This window comes from Cariama cristata, unplaced genomic scaffold (assembly GCF_000690535.1).
Source record: "Cariama cristata isolate BGI_N322 unplaced genomic scaffold, ASM69053v1 scaffold41596, whole genome shotgun sequence".
Lineage (NCBI taxonomy): Eukaryota > Metazoa > Chordata > Aves > Cariamiformes > Cariamidae > Cariama > Cariama cristata.
In genome coordinates this window covers 9416-27026 of record NW_009623446.1, presented here as the reverse complement: position 1 = coordinate 27026, position 17611 = coordinate 9416, and the positions used below count along the sequence as shown (strand labels likewise).

Below are 17611 nucleotides of genomic sequence, written 5' to 3'. Positions count from 1 at the left end.
CTAGGTCTAGGTCTAGGTCTAGGTCTAGGGCAAGGCATGCTACTGAGTCTCCCCAGTGCTGCCAGGTGCTGCCACCCCGGTGGCTCCTGGAGGACTGACTGTCAGTGCTTGGCTCTTGTGGCCCGGAGGGTCCTGCTTCCCATACCAGGCATTACAGCATCACCTGTACCTCACCCTGTCCCTGTGGCACCCAACTCTGTAGTCACTGGGCGGCTGTGCCTACACAGCCTCTTCATAACTCATCCATTGGAGGACCTTCTAGGTGTGTCACTTCATGCAGATGTCCAGGAGTGCGCCCCAAGTTCTCAGCAAAATCTTCAGGTGCAATGGATGTCATCTTCTTGCCCTTATTTGTGTTACCATTCTTCTGCTGTCTCATTCAGGCAGACAGTATTGCCCAAACTTAGCTGAAGGGGCAAACACAAACTCACACAATGGTTTATATGAAAAGGGACCCCTGGACGTCTTTGATCCAAACCCCTGCTCAGAAGCAGGCCCCCAAAGCTGGATCAGGTTGCTCAGGGCATTGCCAGGGCAATGGCTGTACATCACCATGGGTGGAAAGCTCCCAGCCTCTCTGGGCACCTGAGCCAGTACTGAACCATGCTTCAGGTGAAGTATTTTTGTCCAGATTATACTCTGAATTGCCTCTGTTGCAAGTTATGCCCATTGCCTCTTGTCCTGGGAAGGGACTGACTTCATCCTCTTTATAACCACCCTTTAGACAGTAACACCTGTTAGATCCCATTCCTTGTCAAATCTGACCAGGAGAGGGACTGATCAGCAACATACCCACATAAATTTCATTTACTTAGGAGACCAGGCTAAAAAACTTGCCTCCCCTTGCCCTTCTCCTTTCCAGGCTAAACAAGTCCAGATTCCTCATTATCAATGCTCTAGTCACCTATCCAGTGGTCCTCCACTGGGCTCTTTCCAGTTTGTCCGCACCTCTTTTGCGCTGAGGAGCCCATAATGGACACAGCGTACCAAATACAACTTTATCTGTGCCATACAGAACGAAATAATCACTCCTCTCCATCCGTTGACTATGCTGTAACTCGTGCCACCCAGGCTGCTATTAGCTTTCACTGCTGCAAGGGTACATCATGGGCTGGTGTGCCAGGATCCCCAGGACCTTTTCTTCTTGGCTACTCCTTAGCCCGTTGTCCCCCAGCCTGTGCTGGTGCGTAGGATTACTCTGCTTAGGCGCAGCTCTGACCATGAGGTTATGGTGTGGCTGCGGGGTGGGCTCACCTGCTGGGAACAGACCTTGGTGGGCATGGGTTTCACTTTAAATGATGTGTTTTTTCTCTTATCTTCCTTTCCCTGCCCCATAGTGGCAAAGGCACAGACCCAGAGAAGGAAGAGGAAATACCCTTGAAAGAGCAGTTTAACTGCACGTTGGGCAGTGGAGCAGGAGGTGGAGAGAGTGCAGAGAGTAGAACAGATACGGAATGAAAAGAATGGAGGAATGGTTTGACAGAAACCTCACAAAGTTCAGCAAAACAAATGCACCCGACATAATGTGGGGTTTAATGTGGGGCTAAGGAAGAACTGAGCCAGAGTCACACAGAGGTCCACAGTGAAACGGCAAGAAGCAATGGTCTCAAGCTGCCACAAATGAAATTTTAATTGGACCGAAGCATGGTTCACCATGGGAAGAGGTGCTTAGAGAAGCTGGGAAATCTTCAGCCTTGGAGATGTTCAGAAGATGCCTGGACAAGGCCCCAAGGCTCACAGGAATCAGACCAGTAAGGAGGGACATGAAGAAGCGGAGATCTTGGCCTTGACCTCCAAAAGTCCCGTGAAGGCAGTGTAAGGTGCAGAGTGGCAGGCTAAGATGGTTAGTAGGGGTTTAAAAACCCTCCTGGATAGCTGACTCCATTAGGTTAGACTTTACAAATAGTTTACTGTATTTGTTCACCCTAACTGGTCACTGTTTGCCAAACTTTTTGCAAAGTCCAAGGATTGACTGAATACCAATCAATCATTTCCATGTTTAATTGGATTTCCATGTTTATGGTGTTTAGGCTAGTTTCCTAAGTAAATGAGGCCTACGTGAACATGCTGACTCTCTGTCCCTCCCGCAGTCATGTTTGACAAGAAATGGGCATCTCAAACTTCTGTGCTTGTAGAAGTTTCATGAAAATGGAGATCTAAATTGGTGAGAGAGGCCTGTTTGCATCACCACTGAAGGTATCGGCTCCACAATCAAGCTTCCTCTCATATTTGCCAGAATTACATCATCCCACAGATTTAACACTTCTGGGGTTATAACCTTTTAAAATCTATCCTGCTTGACTATGCTGTTGTCTGACAGGGGATCACTTTTATAATTTTATTAAAAGTCCGTGAATAAGTTAAAAAGTGATGAGACATTCATGTAAGAAAGATCCACTGAGGACATGTAAAAATACAGATACAACTTCTGGCTCAGTAAGTGTCCATGCTTTAGATAGACAAAAATGGGAGAATAAACTAGGGAAATATCACCATATGCTTGCCTCCTTCCTTAAACCTCCACATCTGGCTTCCCCTCCCCTCATCCTTCCCCTTCCTTTCTCATCCCCTTTCTATAAAAATTTAGATCACATCTGTAGGATTACTTAAATTCTGTGGGCGACCTTGCTTTGAAGGCCAGAATATAACCTGGCACCAACCATGCCGCTGTTTCTGCGGCCACTGATACTCTTTCAGGCTTGCCACGAGGACTTAGAGCTTTAAGCTTAGCTTTCCACATGTGCCAGTACATCTCCTGCCCAAGTAGACCTCTGTCTCCTGGCAGACACAGGCTCCTTCTGCTTTTGAAAAGGCAAAGTGCTCCATCTGGTTTTGGAGGCCACTTTTGTAGTAGCAAAAATGGCTTTGCACCACAATCTCCCTCAAGTGGTGTCCTCCTGTAGACCTCCAGCAGTCCATCCACAACTCTGACCTGAGATTGCAGAAAAAGGGAGAGTTAGAGGCCGTATGCTGGGTTAGACAAAATTCTTGTCTAGGTCCTTTGTGTTCTGGAATAGCTCAGGAAACAAACCCATGACACGCTCTTTTTGTGCAAAGAGTAACTTATTTGAAATATCCACTCTTTGTAAAATCAATTTTAAAAATACTGTAGTATTTAAATACACTTGTGGGCGGTTAGCGACATGTATAGTGAAACAGAGTGCATATGAACTTTTAGACTCATTTCATTTTGTAACTTACTATTGTCAGAGAAGGGCTGCAGAAGCAGCATCTGCTCCTGAGATTGCCTAACAGTTTCCATTGCGAGATTCTGTTTTCAGTTGCTTGAAATGTTGCTATATTTGACTAGTTTAGATTAAATGCTATATAGCCACTTTGGGTCTGAAGCTGGTTTTGAGACTCAGATCATGATGAGTACCGTTGTTTTTCAGTATTATTATTTTTTTAATAATCAGAGCAGTGCCGAGCTTGGGAGGAGGGGGTGTAACCAAAAATCTTTATTTACTGTCCTGAAGATATACCGTGGTTTCATGACATTGCATAGGTATTAGTGTGAAACCTGAAGTTCACATGAGCTCAGGATGGCAATATGGGAATGTAGCTGCTGAAGCTTTTGCAAATTCATTTTTATTGACCATTTCTTATACACTGAGGAACTGAAATGGGAATCTTGTGCTCTGTCTTCCCAGTGCCTCTTCTCCCAGGCAGGCACAGGAGCCTATCCTGATTGAAATGGCCATGGGAGAGGCGCAGGCTACTAGGGACAGGGTGGCTATCTGGAGAGTGGGTGGGAATGCAGTTTAGGGTTGAACACTGACAGGGAGAAGGAAGATGCTGGAAAAGCAAGAGTCAGAATAAAATTAAATCCGACTGAAGTTTGCAGCTGGGAATCACTGTGTCAAGGGAAGAGCAAAGAGAGGGTGGGGAGAGAAGTAACCCCTAGCAAGAGATGGAGTATGGGGGAGAAGGGTGACTGCTTGGAATAACAGGCAGGGGAACGCATGAAAATTAAGTTTCCATTAAAAGGATGAATAGGAGGCCTTGGAGCCAGTAGGGAAAAAGTCAGGAATGGGTGCGTGACAAACCAGAGAGACTGGGACTCAGTGGATGTTTGAGATGGGGAGGGAATGGTATGCTTGAAAACAACTCACCTTTTCAGTGTGGAAATTATTGCACAAATAAATGTGATGTCAGAGCCTGTTTTTCAGACATCACGGGCTCTGTTCCCTGGCCCCCCTTCACAAAATTAGGGAGTTGCAGTTCGTTTCCCCTGTTTATGGTGGGTGAGCTCGGACACAACGTGACCAGCACCTGAGGCATTCGCTGGTGTCATCTGGGGCAGGGTCGGGGACCGCAGCAGCAGCAGCGATGCCACCCCAGTGACATCCATTTTGTCACCGGGAGGGCCAAGTGGGTCAGCCCCCCAGGGCTTCCCATGACAGCTCTGCTCGGGCTGGCAGGAGCGGCTGGTGCGTCCAAGAAAGCTCCAGAGTCTTGTCGCTCCTGCGGGGCCAGGCTAGCCATCTCCTGGAATTTACTGGTCCTGCAGCAGAAATGTCACATTTCCTCTCGCAGCAGCTGCTCCGCCACTGCAGTTTACAGCTTTGTGGTTTAAAGTAAGCCAAAGTATTTAGAAATGTTTTACTCCAATAAACGAAACTCTAAATGGTTCCTCTTCAGCCACTGGTTCACTGCTGGTGAAGCCATGCGTGCAGCGAGGGTGGACATCCCTAGGAAGGTCATAGCAGAACCCATGCCAGTTATCGCACGGTGGGATATCTCCAGCTGTGAGTCTGAGCCCCACACCCACAGGGAAAAGGCCTTGTGTGTAAACAAGACCACAGGGCTTCTGTTTTGTAGGAAATGTGGTGTATCGCCCGTGCAGGCATCGTCTGTGCTTAACAGTCACGGTGCTTGAAGCTACACCCAGGGATGTAGGGGAAGGGAGTCCAGAAAGCGGCAGGCATCTCGGTGTGGTACGGTGCACGGAGCAGAATGGTCTCAAGTCCCAGGTTTTACTGGGAGGCTGTGGGAGTGTTGCATTCAGAGTCGGTGCTGGAGGGAGTAAAAGTGGTGAACAGACTCTGGTGAAAATGCCCCTGGTACAGTAAGCAGAGGTGGGAATCAGTGGGTTATACGGAGCAGTTCTGAGCCAGCGCGCAGGCAGGTTTTCCTGGGGTTCACCCAAGGCTCTGAATTTAACCACTGGCAACAAAACCGGCCTGGTTCACAAGTGCAGCGTGCGAGAAACCCGCCGAATCCTCTCATTGGCAAAACGGGAAACAGGCAAATTACTGCCAAGGTCTTGGTATATCAAGGATCTTTTCCTTGCTACTTACAAATCCTTGATTCCCTGCTGATGGAGTTCACCTAGTTAACGGTATGTTTTCTCTTTTGATATTTACTCCCTTTGTTTTATGCACTGACTCAGTGTTTCCAGATGGGAAAGTGTGGCTTTTCTTAAGCACTTGGGAAAAGCTTTTTTTCTCCCAACTTCCTAGGGGAAGACAAGCCAGTCAAGCCTGTTTTAGATGGTGATTTTATGAAAACTGGAACACTGCTGCTCTTCATAACATCTGGCAGAAATGTTACAGCTATGCAGCTCTGAGTCATCTTAAGAAAAGGTTTGTCATGCAATTTGGGAAAAGTAGTATGTGGTCATGTAATTTAGGAATTTCAGAGAAAGCGTGTGCCTCTGAGCAGAATTATATTGCGTTGGCAAACAATGTTATAATTTATTAACCTTAATGGCATGATTTTGCCTCTTTTGTATTATTATTTTAATATAATTTCTAACATAGTTTCAGTGAATTCTAAGATAAATTACCTAGCTGTTTCATCTTATGAATTGTAAAAACAATACAGATCTAGGCAAATGCAATCAAATGCTGTATGTGTATTCAGTGTACACATATACATCAATATCACCGATCTTCTGCATAAATAGTTAGCATTATGCAGATATGTGCCCAGATAAAATGCAGCGACCTTTTTATTTAACTAACTTCAGCAATCTTTTTCTTAATTAATAGGCATAAGTCTTCTAAAGAATTATTAATATTCACACACATGTTAGTTTACCACTGCTACAGACAAGTTGAGTCAGGTTTATATGAAAATATACAATGCCCTTGCGATGAAATGACATGCATAATATATCAGCCCACACTCATTTTACTTCTGCCATGCCCATTTAAAATACGATTGTGACTTGAAGAGTCACTGGCAGGGTCTTTACTTTGCCCAGTTCGGAGGAGAAAACATCTCCCCATGATTTGTTGTGTATCTTTCATCACTGTTTTCCTGGTTCTCAAAATTGCAGTTAGAAACGTCAAGCTGTGCTCCCAAGAGACATCAGAAGTGAGATGACATGCTGTTTTCTTTCTCTATCCATTCTCAGTTTGACAAAGAAAACAAACGAGGCATGTTCTTCAAGTAAAGCCTTTACCCTGACTACAATGAAATCAGTTATGATTCATCTGTAGGTGTTTTTCTCCCTTGACAATACAAAGGAGTCTTTCAGCTGGTCTTTGCTAACACACTTTGCCTATGACCTGTTGAAACTTGAATCTTTTTTTCATGGCTAAAACAAGCTCTGAAGCGTGCTGTGCTAATTGTAAAGGGTAGAAGTTGTAATGGAGTTTCACATTTTCATGTCTAGTCTGGTCCCAGTGTAGCTGGTTTGTGAGGACGAGGGGTTTTCTAGAGTATTTGTGACAGGTCTTTTAGCTTGCACGGTGGTAATTTGGTCTTGGCTTGTGGACAGTGGCTGGATTAAGGGTCCTACCTGGCATAAGTCTTGAAACTCCTTTCTGCAGGGGTCTTAGATCTAACTTGCTCCACGGCTAAGTCTGATGAACAGTTGCTCTTAGATGAAGTTCACTTGGTAAATAAACAGGTATTTATGATTTCTTAGTCAAGTTCTTACTTACAAGAGTGTTCCCATAACAAACAAAACCCAGTAAACAGTGCACTCTTACTCCTGCTCGTAGCCTCAGAGAGGCACAACATTGAATAGGCCACTGTCTTTTCCTTTTTTTTTTTCCCCTAAAAAAGGGTCTCTCAAGCACCAGATGAGGAGCAGCAGCAGCAGCCCTGTGGCCACCAGGTTGCAGTAACAGATCAGACTCCGGCAAAGCGGTCGCTGGACAGGATGATCAAACAGTTTTTTCCATGCAAAAACATTGGACCAGTTCTCATGTGGACTCTTCCTTTTCCACGCCCTTTGGACTTTGTTCCTAACTTTTAAAAGGGAGGAAGAAGAGGAGGAGAGGGGAGGCAGCGGACTCTATTCCGCTTCCTTTTCCCAAAAGTCATCTGCTTTCCCGAAAATGCCTAACAGAGTCCAGATCTGTGTACTCTCCTGCTAGACCTGAGCCAACAGGATTGAGCAACTCGTTCTGGAAATTCCCCTTCCTGCCGAGAGCCGACAAGCCCAGCATCTCGTCTGGGAAAGCGCATCCTGCAGACAGAGGGTGCTGAGATATTGCGAATTAGAGCTGTCTTTCCCAGACTCCAGCCTTGGGTGTGTTTGGAAGCGCGTGTGCACAGGAAGAAAAAAGAGATAAAAAAAGAGAAGGGAAGAAAGAAGAAAACCAGACATGAACTAGGGAGAGAAGGTAAATATTGCAAGCATTAGAAATGAGAAAGGAAAATACTCCTGAGCGTTGCTGTCTGACGGCTAGAACAGTCAGGACAAGCTGCTCCCCAACCCCAAGGTCTTAGCGTAACTTTTGAGGTGCTGGGAAGAATGGATTGGGTACCCCGGGGGGGGCGGGGGGGGAGGGAAGTGGTTTCTGTCTTAATTTGCTGTGCACCAGCATGGTGTTTGGAGACACTGATGGTCCTAAGGGGAAAATGTGACTACCAGTGAGTACCAAGATAGAGATCATCTCTCCGTTTTGTCAGTATGGAGCCTAGCATCCCTTCTTGATGCTTGGGGTTGGTGTATGAGGGAAGGAACAGAGATACAAACTTGTTTTTGAGGTAAAACATTGACGTATTCTCCACAAGCTGGAGTTTTAGGGTCTTTGACCTGCCTAGCAGACATGCAGAAGCACAGACAACATTAATCAATCACACTGTTTTCACTGTTTTTTTGTCCCAGATCATAACTCCAAAGTCCAATTCCTGAAAGTTTTCAGAAAGGAAGATCTGCTTTTTCCAGATGTGGTGAGTTATTGAATCTCCAAGGGGAACTCAGGTTTATTAATAATTTCATTTTATGAAGTAGGTGTTTTACCTGTAGTAATGTACTGATTCTCGAATCTTAATGTATCTATAGCCCAAGTAGCCTCCAGAGCAAGGCAGTGAAGTAGGGAATAGCACTTCAGACCCTCATGTTCAACTCCTGCAGTATTATCAGCTCTTATAGAGCTGGAGAGGAGTAGAGAGCACGACTGAGGTTGTAGTCCTTCTGTGTGAAAGGCTACAGGAGAAGGACAAGCCTCACACAGCCATGGCACTGGTCATTAAAACTCCAAAGCCAGGAGTTATGCTGCATGCTACACAGAGCCAAAGACTAGCTTTTTTACTTCTTCACAGAGAAGACTACTGCAATGTCATCTTCCTCTTTTCTCAGGTACCTTATCTTCTTCTGTCTCCATGTCTGGGCTGATGCAGCCTCCATGTATGGTGAGATCTTGTCACCCAATTATCCTCAGGTGTATCCCAATGATGTGAAGAAATCTTGGGAAATCCAGGTCCCTTCAGGATATGGCATTCGCCTTTATTTCACACATATGGATCTTGAACCATCACAGAACTGCGAATATGACTTTGTGAAGGTACTGTCCCCAACCTCAAGTGAGAAAAAGACAAGAAGGTGGGTTAGAGCACAGAACAGCAAAGCTGTGTACAAAGCTCAGGGCTAGAAGAGGAGATAGACACATCCTTCATGTTCTGAGCTCCAAGGAGCCCAAATGAGTGACTGTATCTGCACTAGCAGTCATTAAATTAATTTGAGTTTGCCTTATAACCACATGAGCATTGTCTGCCAACTGAGCATCCCATCTATGCCGCCCTCCCCATGTTTCTCCTATATGCATAGGCAAAGCCTTCTTAGCCATCACTGACACCTCCCTGTTGCAAGGCATATTCTTAGCCAGTGAACTGTAGGTATAAAAGGACCATTTTCTTAGGGCATTGTTTTTATGTCCTTGAAATTATTCAGACGTAATCCATGGTGGACATGGATGATTTGATGCAATCAGGAATTGATTGGAAATGATGAAGGTTAAAAACAATCAAAAGATCTGCGTATGGATAGTGGGTGCTCAGATAAAGTGCTGTGGTGCAATGGACCACATTCCTATGATCTCTGCACTACAGATTTCTTAAAACTGAGACACCCACTAGCACTGCTCCATGTTGTCCCACAAGGCACGAAAGATCAAGCATGTCCACACTAACAGACAGAAACAACCCCATCCTATCCTGCAATAGCTATGTGTGAAAAGGGGCAATAAGATCAGTTGCAGCACCAGAAGGAGACCGTGGAGAAGGACCTAGGTGGGACAGTAGGATGGCTGTGCTCTGCTGGGAGCTGTAATGACATGTGTCCTTTTGCAACAAACTGATGAATCTGTTAGACTGCTCTGCAGACCGTCAGTGGTTGGTTTTGCCATTCTGAACCACAGTGCTGATTTTTTGTGGGCCTGAGGAAAGGATATTAACAGAGAGCTTTCTGGATTAATCCGTATCTGAGAAATTAAGACAAGTATTTCACAGCTGGTAAGTCAGTAGGAGAGAACACTCCTCAAGCATCTTACACATGTCATGAAACTGATTGTCTAGGGACTCCGTTCAGCTGTACCTTGGCTGGCTGTCTTCCACCCTTGGCCAGCTCAGTCGATGACACAGCAGCCTTGGTCCCTCCTGCTAGCTCTGTGAGATAGCTGTGTCCTGTGAGATCTACCTGAATGTTGTGAGAAATGCATGCAAGTTAGGAGCCTTTGGTTAGCCACCTGTAAGCTCAAAGACTCAAGTGTTGGTAATTACACGTATTCCAGTAATGAGGTGAGACCTCTCTGCATTCTTCTGCAGATCCTGTCTGGTGGCCATGTTGAAGGTGTGCTTTGTGGGCGGAAGAAACCCCGTGCCCCTGGCTCCTCGATCGTGGAGGAATTTCACATCCCTTATAACACCCTCATTATGAGCTTCCAATCAGACTTTTCCAATGAGGAGCGTTTCACTGGTTTTGCAGCCTACTATGTCGCAGTGGGTAAGGTTAAAACAGCCTCCTCTGAATCTCTGTAGTGTCCAGGCTAGGTGGGGAGGAAAGCTGACAGAAGGGTTTTCCTTACAAGAATGCCTTATTTAAAAAAGATCCCAGCAGACAGCACTGTTTTCTAACATGGCCAGTATAAATGCTGTCTTAGCGATACCTTTTCCTTGTTGTCCACCAGTGTTTGCTTCACTTTCTCATCTTCCTCCTGCCCTTAGGGCCCTCTCCTAATCTTGGCTGTTTCATCTTTTCACGCTTGCAGACTTGGATGAGTGCACGGATTTTGTGGAGGAACCCTGCAGTCATTACTGTAATAATTATATTGGAGGTTACTTCTGTACCTGTCCACCAGATTATTTCCTCTATGAGGATAAGAAAACATGTGGAGGTAAGAGATCTACGTGAGCTGTGGTCAACAGCAAGAGTTTATTTAGGCTGAGTGAGATATTGTACATGGAAGACCTTCTCTATTAACCTTCTCAACCAGTTCTGATGGGTATATTTTGGGGAAAAAAAGCATCCCGGTGCAAATCTGAACTGGCAGTAGAGCATGATTTTGGGAATTTCTATTAACATATTCTTAACATTCTTCTTAATTTTGTGTCAACAGAATTAAGAAACTACTAAATGACATTCTTTAAGTAATGTGATGGAGACTCTTCTTAGCATACTACTGTCTGTGAATTTTTTAATCTCTAACAAAACAGGGCAGTTCACTAAAGACACAAAAAAGGCTAAGGGGCTGCTTGGCTTGAATCAAAAAATTGCAACGTCACAAATGGTGCATGCTGAAAGGAGTATAATATGAGGACCTGAGCCATGAAGGAAGGGGGCCTAAATCGCAGGTGGAAGGTAAAAAGAAAGGCCACTAGAAGTTAAAGTCCCTGGCTAATTGGATAGATAGTGGCCCTGGCTTCAGTTTCTTGGAAGGATGCAATGCTGTGACATGGTTAATGCAGATGACTGGGGAGACTGGAGATGTAGTGGAAGAGGGAAAGCTTGTCAGCTTCATACATGGACCATTTCCTTTCTGAATTCTACCTGTGTTCCTTCCTTAATCCTAGTGAACTGCAGTGGAAAAGTCTTCACTGAGCCATCAGGGGAGATTACCAGCCCCAACTATCCCAACCAGTACCCAGAGAACTCACGGTGTGAGTACCGAATAGCTCTGAGGCCTGGCTACTTTGTGGCGTTGACCATACGCAGTGGGGACTTCGACGTGGAACCAGCAGACTCAAAAGGGAGTTGCCACGACAGCTTAACAGTAGGTGTGGGGCTTAGGGAGGGAGTCGGGATGCTCTGGATCTCGCCTCAATCTCCTCATATTCAGAAGACCTTCTGACTGCCTAACTTTATTTTCAACTATGTTGCCTTTTGAAGTTCTTGGGAATACATTTGAATATGTATATATTGAATATATATTTGAATATCTCTCTGAATACATTTCGTATTTCTCATTTCTCCTTGTTTGTTATTTTCCCAGCTTGTCTCTGGAAAGCAGAATTTTGGTCCCTATTGTGGCAGCAAATTCCCAGGTCCTCCTGAAATCAAAACTAGGGACAACATTCTTGACATAATCTTCCAGACAGACCACGCAGTACAGCACAAAGGCTGGAAAATACGCTACTATGGGGATCGTGAGTAAACACTTGGGAAAACATTCCCTCTGCTGCTGAGCTAGGGAGAGAGTTTGTCCCAGGTCAACTTCATGGTACAACAGCATGTTAACATGTTCACAGCTGCTGGTATTGAGTAAACAGAGGATGCCTGTTTACTGGGGAAAATAATTATGGGGAAGAAAGAAGTTGGGAGCTGGAGAGTAAATCCTGAACCAGTTAATCACTGACTTTCACCTGTCTCTTCAAAGCTGCAACCTGTCCCCCGAGTGTCATCTCCAACTCTGTTCTTGACCCAAAGAAGGACAGGTATATCTTCAAGGACAATGTGAAGGTGACCTGTGTGGAAGGCTACGAAATTGTGAGGGTAAGTTACATAAAAAAGCATATATCCTCTCTGTCCCTCTCAGCAGCTTCCTTATGCCATTTCCCATTAGGTGTCCTGAGCACCTTTGGGAACTCAAAGTTTTCACCACAGCTGTAGTAAATGGAAACTTCTTCTAGCCACTGCAGCATTTTGAGGACCCTCCACTGGAGTGCCTGTGTCAGGTATATTTCATGGCCAGTGACTTACATGGATCATGTGTTCTTTTCCCTAGCAACGAGACAGCATCATGACTTTTCACGCCAGCTGTCAGGACAATGGTCAATGGAGCAACTCCCATTTCCGCTGTGTTCGTAAGTGACCCGTCTCTGTATTGTGGGAAGCGGTCTGGAATGGAGCCTTTAGCCTCTAGATCCAGATTAGGAGAACAATGAAGGACTGGGATGTGAGTATGCTGAAGGGACAGAGGAATTGAGCACTGATGACTGTACAGGGACCAGAGGAGTTGAGTGGTTCCCCATCATACAGAATAATTATATTGTTGGGTGAGGATGCCTCTTTGATTATATTTGATCATTTTTGTTTCTTCTCTACAGCTGTGAACTGTGGTGATCCCATTCCTATTGACAATGCCCAAGCCATATACGTCTCCGAACGTCATGAGCCTCTGTACAAAGCTGCTTTCCGGTATCAATGTGAAGCACCTTACTATACCTTAAAAACCAAAGGGGATGGTAAGCATTGCCTCTGCTACACAAACATATTTCTTTGATCAAAGGCCTAAGAAATGATACTGGCATCGTCATGGGGCTGGGATTATATCCTGTCAGGTCAAGACTGGGAAAAAGTTCTTATTGGTGTGGGGTTGGGGGCAGTAGTTTTGTGTTGCCTTTGTGTTTAATACACTCTGATAATGTCTGTACTTGGGCTGTTGACCTTGAATGCATTAGCAACTCCTTTCTCCATTTGCCTGTTGTGTGAACCGTGGAGATTTTTGTCATGTCTAGCACTCAGTTCTGGTGGAGGAGTAAAGGACTCAAGAAATCTATTAGATGAGGTCCCTTCAAAATAGGGGCAGAAGCACTCTGTTGGGGTTGTGTACTTCTAGGGAAATCTCAGCAATGTTAACCAAGTTGCACTTGCTTTGGAAATGAGAAGGTTAATACACCATCTTATACAGTAGTGCTACTTACCCTCTCTTCATCTTGATTGTATCCTTATGGCACTCTTTTTTCTTGTGTTTTCCAAGCGGTATATCAGTGCTCAGCCAGTGGAGAATGGGTCAATGAAGAGATGGGAACAAAGCTACCAAAATGTGTCCCAGGTACTACCAAAAATTGTGTATATGTACATGCGGCACATGAAGACAACTGCTTCTTTCATCTCTCTCTTTTTAAACTGTTAAGCCTGAAAGCACAGTTGATCCTTTCTGTCTTGGTTGAATCGTATTGGACTGGGTATTTCTGAAAGCTGTGGGCCCCAAAGGAAGGTCAGGTGAGGGAGCAGAAAGAAACTGGAAACAAAAGTGGGTGACATAAGACATCTGGTATAACAGGACCTCTTCAAGTATCAGTGTGTGTTTCTGCACCAGTTTCCCCATCTTCAAGTGTGCACATTCTCAAGTTGTTAGTGCTTTAGATCTCTCTCTGCGTTGCAGGTAGCAAAAAGACTGACAGGTCAAAAGAGATGTCCGACAATGCTGGACATTCAAAAGAGATGTCTGACAATGCTTTCTGTCTTTGGTCCCTCCCAAGCTACACCGAGAGCTGTAGCTTCTCTTCAAACCTCTCCTGTGGGTAGTGCCCAGCTGTCCGCTGGGCACTACAGATGCAGCACTATAGGGAAAGGTCTTTCACTACTCTCACTGGAAGTAACAGCCTAAACCCTTAAGGTTTAATGTGTCCTTCGGTATTCAGCTCTGCTTACTATATCTGAAAGCTCAAGCAAGATCTCTGTCAAGGACCTTCTCATCCTCTCTCGGTATACTTGGGAGATGCTGATGAGAGAAGTGCATGGGTACTACTCCTGCTCCTGACTGCTGGTAGTTATGGCTGGGTCTTAACTTCCAGTTGATAAAGAGAATTTTAAATCCTATGTATTCTGCACACTGTATGGCTTACCTTGTTAGAGGAGGCAGCATGTCATGTCTAGGGCTAGTTGTACATGATGCCTCTTCACTACTCCAAATCCCCGGATCCTCATTGGCAAAGTACAAGATCCAAAGTACAGCTGAAGATGATTCAGCCATCTTAAGGGCCAGTTCAGCCCTTGGACTATGCAAGTGCACAGTGCAAAAGGCAAATTGTAAGATAAAGCTCGGGGAATTTACTACCCAAGAGTAGGTTACAAAGAATGTGAAGCCAGACTCTTCTCAGTGGGACACAGCAACAAAAGACAATGACAAGCAATGGGCACAAGTTGCAATAAAGGAAATTCTGGTGGTATTTAAGGAAAAATGCTCACCCCAGAGCACTGAAACTGTTATCCAGAGAGGATGTCTAGTAATCACCACCCTTGGAGATGATCACAAGTCACCTGTCAAAGACCCTGAGCAACCTGGCTTTGCACTTAGGAGGGCGGGGGGAACATGGTTAGGGATAAATAGGTTGAACTAGAGACATTGAGAGGTACCTTCCAGCCTGAATCTTTCTATGATTACTTGAAATTCTTTAACAAACTCTGCTTCATTTACATTGGAAGCTACCTACTGGCTATAGTTGCTTAATGGTTCAATGTAAACAAGGCAATGTGGTAAGAAATCAATTTCCTAGCTGTGTCAGAATGACCAGCCTTATTTATGCCCTTAGTGCTCACATTCTGCAAAACCTTATAGAACAGTTTACTGAAAGAGCCCAGAGCGTCTCTGCATCCATAATACCTACAGATAAGGTCTCCATTAACCTACTGCATAAGAGTTTACATACTAAAAGAGTAGAGAGGAAAAATGGTAAAACATCAGTGACAAACCTGAACATTTAACCTGAGACTATCTGGAGTTCACCAAAAAAAAAAATAAAATTAAAAAGCAGTGTCATATTTCTAAGAACTCAAACAAATTTTTTTTTTCAAAGACAATCCCTTCACTTACAGGATATAATTCAGCAAAGGAAAAATGGTAACTAGAATGCAATTAAATTATGAGCTTTGACATATCCAACACTGACGGGGTGACAACTGCTTTCCAGAACAAGAATTTGAGAATTAATATTTTCAGCCTAAATTGCATGTTGATAGTAGATTTGCTTGAATTTTCCTGAATTTCTCTGTAAATACTAGTTGCAAACTCTATGACATAGAATATAAACATCGGTTACTCAGAATCAAAAATTATTTAGAGGACACAGGAAGGAGGGGACTATGGGCTTTTTAGCAGTACCAAAGAACCCCCTATTCGTAACTACTAATTTTTTTTCTTTTCTTTCCAGTCTGTGGGGTGCCTAGTAATCCCATCCAAGAGAAAGCAAAGATTTTTGGAGGCACCCTTGCAGAAAAGGGCAACTTTCCCTGGCAGGTGTATTTTGATTACCCAAGAGGAGGTGGTGTACTCATCTCTGAAAGATGGGTAATGACTGCAGCTCATGTGCTGGAGGGATACAACAAGCCCAACATGTATGCTGGGGTAATCAATGTTGGTAGAGAATCTCTGTACCGAGAAGCCAAGCAGCTTATCCCAGAAGCTTCATTCATCCATCCTGATTGGAAGAAGCAGCCCGTAGAAAGCAGGACCGATTTTGATAACGATATTGCACTACTGAAGCTGAGGGATCCTGTGAAGATGGGCCCAAACATCTCACCCCTCTGTCTTCCTGGTAAATCACCTGAGTATGAGCTGCAAGAAGGGACTCTGGGCTACATTGCTGGCTGGGGCCAGAGAGAGAAAGGAAGACTGCCTATTTATCTTTGGAAGGCCCAGATTCCCGTGGTGGACATGGATAAGTGCCGATCTGTGAAACCAGAGGGCTCTGCTGATTCCAGTGCTTACCGATTCACTGACAATATGATCTGTGCTGGTGGTGACAAGGACAGCTGTAAGGGGGATAGTGGTGGAGCCTACGCCATCCAAGATCCTCTTGATGACAGACGGTACTACGTGGCCGGGCTGATCTCCTGGGGACCAAAATGTGGTACCTTTGGTCTTTACACCAAGGTAGTGCGTTATTTGGACTGGATTACAGAGACCATGAGCAAGCATGAGGATGCAGAAGATTGGCAGGATTAGCTGTTTCTCCTTTCAGCACAGTCACCCTTTCTAAATGTGATGGTTACGTGTTCAGGCTGGCTGTGATCCTGTTTGCTCTATGTATATAACGAACGGGCCCTACTCATTGTGTCTATGCTGAGTGCGGAGTCAGGATTATGTATCTGTTTCTCCCACTGTTATGGTGTCTGGGAAGGGAAATTCTCTTTCTTCCAGTCATAGTAGCATAAGAAGAAGATGCTATTCTGGATAAAGAGGCCCCTTCTGCTTCCTCTCATTTTTTTCTATTCCATTTTTTTCCCACTTACAGAAGATCTAGCCATGTCCCACCTGGCAGGGAGATTTCAATGAAGACAGGAGAGAATAATTGTTGGTTCCTAGGGTAGGTTCAGAGCCTGCTTTCTGATTTATGTATTTCCTGTATTGTTCAGAATATCTAACAGCATTAAAGAATGTCCAAATTGTCTTTTGTGCAATGTGCTATTGGTGTGTATTGTCTTTCTTCTCAGTCTAGACCTTGTTCTCCTTGAAACTCCCTAAATCAACTGTATAGTCACATTTTGACCCACTACGCTGCCAGCTTTTGTCAAGCTGCAACTTGTGCTACCTCTCCTCTCTGCCTGGGAGCCTTTATGAAGTTCTTCTGAGATGGTTGCGTCTTATTGACCAACCATTAACAGCAATGAGGACTTCAGACTTCTGAATCAAGCTGAGCAGAAGAGACATCTTCAAAATCCTTTCATTCACCTGTCCTCAGGGTTTTATTTTTCAGACTTTATTGTGTTAGATAAGAAATAAAGCTTGCTTGATTTAGGGAAGGTGGTGTTGTGGGAGATTACCTGATATACGTTAGGCGTATCTTCTGCTCCAGAAAGTCCTATATCACTCACAGATATCCTTCCACTAAGATGGTCAGGAAACTGGTCCAGATATCGTATGATGAAAGACGGAGGAAGCTGGGTTTGTTCAGTTTGAAAAGGAGGAAGCTAAGAGAGGGATCTAACAGCTGTATTCAGATACCTAAAGGAGGGCTAGAGAGTACACAGAGCAAAACTCTTCAGAAAGGTGAACAGTAACAGGACAAGAGACAACAGACATGAATTGCAATAAGGGAATTTCCAGTTGGGCTTTTTCCCGGGGTGTGGGTCAGCACTGGAACAAGTGCCATAAAAGACTGGGGAATCTCTCTCCCTGGACATCTTCATAACTTGCCCAGGCAAGGCCCTGAAGCTCTGAAGTTAGTCCTGCTGTCAGCAGTGGATTGGACTAGAGACCTCCTTTCCCAG

The 17611-nt window shown here is 44.7% G+C and overlaps 1 protein-coding gene across 1 annotated transcript; it reads left to right on the top strand.

The window, feature by feature from the left end:
- Positions 1-8078: 8078 nt before the first annotated feature.
- On the top strand, positions 8079-16346 carry C1S (complement component 1, s subcomponent). Its single transcript, XM_009702726.1, has 11 exons — positions 8079-8133; positions 8543-8747; positions 10006-10183; positions 10449-10574; positions 11251-11450; positions 11670-11823; positions 12054-12169; positions 12402-12480; positions 12724-12861; positions 13377-13451; positions 15553-16346. The coding sequence occupies exons 1-11, from the start codon at positions 8129-8131 to the stop codon at positions 16344-16346; spliced, it is 2070 nt and encodes a 689-aa protein (XP_009701028.1). The 5' UTR covers positions 8079-8128.
- The last annotated feature ends 1265 nt before the right edge of the window (positions 16347-17611 follow it).

Bases quoted from the DNA above. Each gene is read 5' to 3' on its own strand.
- C1S (XM_009702726.1), top strand. The intron at 8,748-10,005 runs GTACTGTCCCCA...ATTCTTCTGCAG, and splicing joins GCGAATATGACTTTGTGAAG to ATCCTGTCTGGTGGCCATGT. The intron at 12,170-12,401 runs GTAAGTTACATA...TCTTTTCCCTAG, and splicing joins AAGGCTACGAAATTGTGAGG to CAACGAGACAGCATCATGAC.